General features: G+C 45.2%; 1 protein-coding gene across 1 annotated transcript; it reads right to left on the bottom strand.

Annotated features, from left to right (window-relative positions):
* Positions 1 to 777: 777 nt before the first annotated feature.
* On the bottom strand, positions 778 to 5,256 carry LOC115396981 (uncharacterized). The gene is made up of 3 exons (XM_030103111.1): positions 4,614 to 5,256; positions 2,828 to 3,886; positions 778 to 1,305 (listed from the first exon to the last, which is right to left on the bottom strand). Exons 1-3 carry the CDS (start codon positions 4,941 to 4,943, stop codon positions 787 to 789), a joined length of 1,908 nt encoding a protein of 635 aa, XP_029958971.1. The 5' UTR covers positions 4,944 to 5,256; the 3' UTR covers positions 778 to 786.
* Between the last annotated feature and the right edge of the window lie 931 nt (positions 5,257 to 6,187).

The raw sequence follows: 6,187 nt of genomic DNA, 5'->3' as shown, positions 1-6,187 counted from the left end.
TGAGGAGAGAGTGCAAACCACTGTGTCAGCGACCGTACACATTGTACCTCCATACAGTTTTGCTGTTATGAAAAACTCACTGACATTAACAGGTGGAGAACAATGCACTGCTCAGAATTCAGTTGAAGTGTAGTTAAAAGTGGGCTGCAGTGGTTAGTGCACTTACCTCACAGCGAGAAGGTCATGGGTTCAAATGCTTGCTGGGTCTGTCTGTGTGGAGTTTGGTTGTTCTTTCCACAGGTGTGGGTTTCCTCCTACAGCATCTGAGGTTAATTGGTGACCCTGTGATTGTCTGTCTCTGCGTTTGCCCTGTTATGTACTGAAGACCTGCCCAGGATGTGTCCTGCCTCCAGTGGTTCTAGTGCTCTGCACAAGTGCTATAGAAGAGAGATGGATAGCTTGATGTAGTTAAAAGTAAAATGCTGAAGTGAAGATATAAGTGTACTCATTGGGTCAGAGAAATGTGTTATTCAAGGCAAATATTCCACTTTGAAATTTTTGGTCAGCCTAACTTTTATTCAAAATATACAGATGCAACAATGTTGACACTTGAGCACAGGGTACTTAAAGTCACTTTTCAAACACAGCCCTTTATTTGGACAGCCAGCTTCCACAGCAAAGAGTGAGACATTAGAAATTCATCACACAACTCAAACATCTGGCATGTATCACAACTAAGGCATATAAAATGACATTTTTCTCACCTCACACTCGAATGTACTGAAGAAATTTACAAAGCCAAACAAGAGGGGAAAAAATGTGTGATTTATTTTATTCTTTATTCGTTTATTCTTCATTGTCCCGACCAAAGGCAATTCTAAATGCACCAAAGATTATGTCCAGAACACCAAAAATAATACCCCCAATCAGGCCGAGTATTTTACCCACTGTGCCTCCACTTGACCAGAGGAGCCTGAAGAACCCTCCACCCACAGCCTGAGTTTGACCTCCCATCTCTGAAGCCACTGTTCCTACATAACCGCTGCTCCATTCCCACAGCCGTCCTCCGCAGAGCTTCGTCACCCACCAGGCATTATCCAGGGCACCGCCGAATATCCCCAGCGTGTCTCCGGCCAGGGTGCCCACGCCGGTGACCCCGGTGTGGCAGCTGTTCAGCAGCTCCCCGGCCATGGACGAGGTACAGTGGTAAACGTTGCAGAAGCACCTGTCTCCGATTCCATACAGCGTTTCTGCTGCGGAGCGCATGTAGGACAGGCAGTCGGAGGTCAGCAGGTGGAAGAGGTTGAAGGTGTCCCCCGGCAGAGCGGAGAGGACTCCGAGGTCTTCCTGGAGAACATAGAGGACCTAGAACCAGACGAGACCCTCATCAGGGACATCACTGAGAAGGATGTTTTAGGAACAGCAGTGAACAAACACAACCCTTCAAAGAACTATTAATATCTGATAGAAATTTGTTGGTAAGTGGAAAGATTCACAGTTACACAAACTGAGTTTAGTTCTAAATTTAAATAACACAGTGACACAGGTTTATACTCCTCGGATCGACCTGTGGGAATCTCTGAGGAGAAAATTTTTTTCAAGAGCAGTTTTTGAAGAGATCAAGATTTGCTCAAGAGACTTGGTTCAGATTTTCTTGCAGCTTCATGATAGCAATACTGTCAATTTCTTCATCGTGTGAGAGCTTCTTGGTATTCCACAAAAGCTTTAAGAATTGCTTGAAAGGGAAGCAGTCCAGACCCAGAAAGTTTCCCATCCATCAAACTTACTTGAGCCGATCAAGTTGACATGAAATAAACTACCATTGGCAAATTTGTACAATTATTTAGCATTTTTATTAAGAGGAAATACTAAAATATTTTCTTCCCTCAAATGATTCTGTGAGGGATTCAACCATTGCCTATGATCAAAAATGGTAAAACTATATTTTAATTTGATTCCATATTTAATGAATTAATGCAACAATGAAGTGATCTGAGAGAGAGTGAGAGATTGTTTGCCAAAGAACAAATCATAAGCACAGTGGTGTTTATGGTAATATGTGATGTGTGAACATAACAAATTCTGAAGCTCTCACAAAAGCAGCTCCTGTCTCACTGTTTAACAGCCCTACGTAAATATGCTTCAGTAATCATTCACTGGATATAACCACTTTGGACGACACATGAAAGTCACAAAAATATTAACTTGTGTAAGAAAGGGTTATGTGATTTTTTTAAATGCTGAATTAAAAGACAGAAAGACCTGAGGCCATGCAGCGAATGAAATCAGCCCCACCTCCTGACCACACCTCATTCCAGCCTTTGGGAGTAGTAAACTGGAATGAAGCGCTTCAATAAGAGAAGCTGGATATGAACATTTAAATGAAATGACAAAACTTAACCAGCTTGTTTTTTCTGCAGCCTGTTTTCTGTCATAGGTTTGTTTTAACAGGAGGAAATCTACTCAAACGCAGAATACAAAATTATTACAAACGAACTCAACTTCACAGTCTGTTGTTTTTGTCAGACTTCCACTAATTATCCTCATTAATCATTACTTTTCACATAATTAGCAAAAGTATATAAACAATATTCATTTATGTAAGAGTAGAGCTTCTGGAACAAGCTTTATAATTGGAGGTACTGAATCCGTATCCCTGTACAAGTAAAAGTAAGAATTTTCCCTTTGAAGAAAATGTACCTGCTGTGTCTTGTTTAACCTTCCAACAAAACAAGCAGCTGGATGAAGAGCATCTTCCTGCTCTGCTTAATCCTTCAGCCATGTGGCTACTATGATTATTCTCAAATGCACGCAAAAAGGACTGAATAGAGAAGCACAGCTGCTAAGAATGATGTACTGTAAGTATGAAAGTGTGTTTTGTTATCACCTGTCCAGGAAAACTTGTGATTCTGGAGAAGATCGGCCTCAGAGGAGCTTTGAGGACGGACATGGTGGTGGAGAGGATGTAGACCACGGTGCTGCTGGAAGTAGCGTTCCTCTCCTCTTCTTCTACCGTTTCTTTGTCACCTGACGACTCTGGAGACTTCGACCATTCAGCTCTGGAACGTGCATCGTCCTGCTGTGTGTCCCTTCTGCTCTCGGAAGTCGATGAACCCGATGAAGATTTTTGAGCGACATCTGTATCATCAGATTCCCCTGACTGAGCATCAGCAGCATAATATTTCTGTGTCTTTTCCTCAGCATCATCAGATTCCCCTGACTGAGCATCAGCAGCATAAGATTTCTGTGTCTTTTCCTCAGCATCATCAGATTCCCCTGACTGAACATCAGCAGCATAAGATTTCTGTGTCTTTTCTTCAGCATCATCAGATTCCCCTGACTGAGCATCAACATGAGCCGCCTGTTCCTCGGAGGTCGATACTCCTGTACTTTCTTGAGCATATTCATTTCGATCTCTGAAAGTGAACCATGAACCTGAATCTGCATCATCTCCTTCGTCCTCAGCGTCTCCCTCAGTCTTTCTGACATTTTCAGGATACTCCTTGCTGAAGAGACCCAGTGTGATTGCAGCAGCTGCCTTGTCTGTTCCCCCACAGCCTTCAGAGAACAGCTCTGGCACTCCCAGGATCTCCACCAGTTCGGCCACGCTCACCTGCCTCTCTCCTCCCTCATCGCTGATCATCCCCACACTGAAGCCACCGTCCCCCTCCGGGACGTCACAGCACACTGCAGACCACAGCGGCCCTGTCTGACACCCGGCGTCTTCATCCTCAGCAGCCCCGGGCCCCCCCGCCCCCGACAGGATGTAGAGATCGCCCCCTAAAGTGCCGCACTGGGGAGAGATGCTTGACTGGACCAGTGTTTTGACTGCTGAGTCCCACAGTTCAACAGGGGAGTCTTCGGGCGAGACAGAATCAGAATCATCCTCGCCTCGTCTGAGAAGAGCCGGCACCGCTGCTTTAACGCTGTCTTCATCTTCATCTGTCTGGGAGAAAACCAGTCAAAATAAATCAGGTTCATGCATGTTAAGTATGGTTTGATCCATTACACTGAGGCCAGGATCTGGATGACGCAATAAAGAATATGTATGGCTGAGAGAAAGTAGCAATAACGAATAGTTATTATTTAAAGATGCAACATGTATCATTGAAGTAAGACCGCCGTTGTGTTGAGTCACTATAGGTTTTAGCTTGTCCTCAGTTTAAGTTGGAGAGTTAGTTTTAACAGTTCAAATTACAGCAACTACAGCAAAAAACTGCACATCGTACCTGTCAATACTTCAAAGACTGAGTTCAAATGCGAGTGATGTACTTTTGCATTTGGATGATGAGTTTATAGAAGAAAACATTGCATTAAAGCATTATTTCATACATTCTTGCTGAATAATTACACAATTTTTAAGGATGACAATTATTAAAACATAACTATCTTAAAAACTAGTTATTGAAAAGCCACTATCATTTTCTTTTGAGAGTTACTATCCACAATGAATGTTAAATACCAAAAGTTTTGAGCTGATCAATAGTTCCCTGACATAAAGTAATATTGATCCTCTTATGAAGAAACAATGTGAAATATACAATTAAGAGTAAATGAGTTAACAGACTCTCCATCACTGGTTCTGCAACCACACCAATGCTGATCTTCCTCATATCATTGACTCCATCATCCAGCCTGAGATATTTTAAGCAGCGTGATAGATGTGTCCTTACCACGAGCTCTCCCCCCTCCCCGTCCTCCCCCTCCTCCTCCTCGGTCCATCCGCGGCCGAGCCGGTAGGCAGAGTAGACAGCTGTGTCACAGGTCGGTCTGGACAGAGTGGCGAACGCCCGTCCCCCGGGCAGCCTGTGGCAGAGCGGGCGCAGCCACGGCGCCGCCGAGGCTCCCCGGGGAGGCGTCTGTCTGTAGAAGCAGCGGCTGCACGGGGTGAAGCCTGGCTCCGAGTCGTCCTCGGCCGCAGCGGCAGGCGACAGGCCCGGGCCCAGCGCCGCCAGCAGCCAGACGGCCGCAGCAGCTGCACTGACAGCAGCAGGACACAGCATGGTGATGGTGAGCTCAGCAAATCCTCCTCCTCCTCCTCCTCCTCTCTCTCTCTCTCTCTCACACTCACAGAGTGAGAGGGAGAGGCTTATAAATTATCCAGAGGTTTCCGTATATAGATGGAAAAGACAAGGTGGCCGAGGTCTGGCTGCTGATGTCCTGTTGTTGCTAGTCTCTCCTGCTCCTCGTTTTCTCCTCCAGCTCCTCTGCAACCATGCCTGCCTGTCTTTGCTAAATGTCAGCGTTAGTCTGAGAGTGAACCTGCGTTTGCAGGCACAATCTTGCTTACTCCTTCATTTCCCCTTCCCTGACAGCCTCGCCCCCCTCAGTCAGATCCACCCTCTGTGACTCTCCCTCTGGCTGTACCTCCACCTCACCCTCCCTTCCATGCTCCCTATGGTTACACCTTTAACTCTCACACAAACTGAGCGCACACACCCATCAAAAGCTGTCAATTACAAGTATATCCACATTCCTAAACAACGATTGTTGTACAGGACGACTTCATTGCTTGCCTTAACTCTCGTTCCTCAAAGTGTTGATTCTGTAAACATGTTGTTTGGAGTCGATTCCAACTCAAGCACAACTTTTCATTTAAAAAGACAAATGAATTAGAGAAAGCCTGATCTAAATTTAACAAGTTCTGTTCATAAAATCCTCATTAAAACTTAATCCTGACAGTGTCAGCTGAGTGGGTCACTGTCTGACCCCAAGTGCAGCCATTCTTGAAATCTGACTGCAGAGCCAAAACACACTCCCCTTCATGGCTCACAGACAGAACATCGCCGACCAAAATATTAGAAACATGCCTGTTGGGACTTGATGCCGGGGCTGACGCTGCGTTGCCAAATCATTCCGCAGCAAAATCAGCAACTAGCGTGATTTCTTACAACATAATGGAGCACATGCATCTGAGAGTGAACAGAGAAATATCCTGTTTTTTGAGACCTGGACAAAAACTGGAATCCTGCCCAGCTGCTTATGAGTCACAGCCAACATGAGCCAAATGCACCACTGGGCTTCTGTCAAGAGAGCGATCAGGATTCCTTTGCAGGGGGGTTAAGGAGGAAAAGACAATCACCAACATGAAGTTTACACAATCTCTTCCTGCTCATACTTTTAGTCTGGTAAACACTGGCTGAGCACAGCACACCTCTGGAATGAGAGTTTCAGGGTGTGATGGTTTGGGCTGGTATTCAGGTCAGACAACACGCTTTTAATAAGTATTTCACAGTGGTGTAGTGCA

The sequence above is a fragment of the Salarias fasciatus genome, chromosome 11 (genome assembly GCF_902148845.1).
Source record: "Salarias fasciatus chromosome 11, fSalaFa1.1, whole genome shotgun sequence".
In the NCBI taxonomy this organism is placed as follows: Eukaryota; Metazoa; Chordata; class Actinopteri; order Blenniiformes; family Blenniidae; genus Salarias; species Salarias fasciatus.
This window is presented reverse-complemented; position numbering and strand designations above follow the sequence as displayed.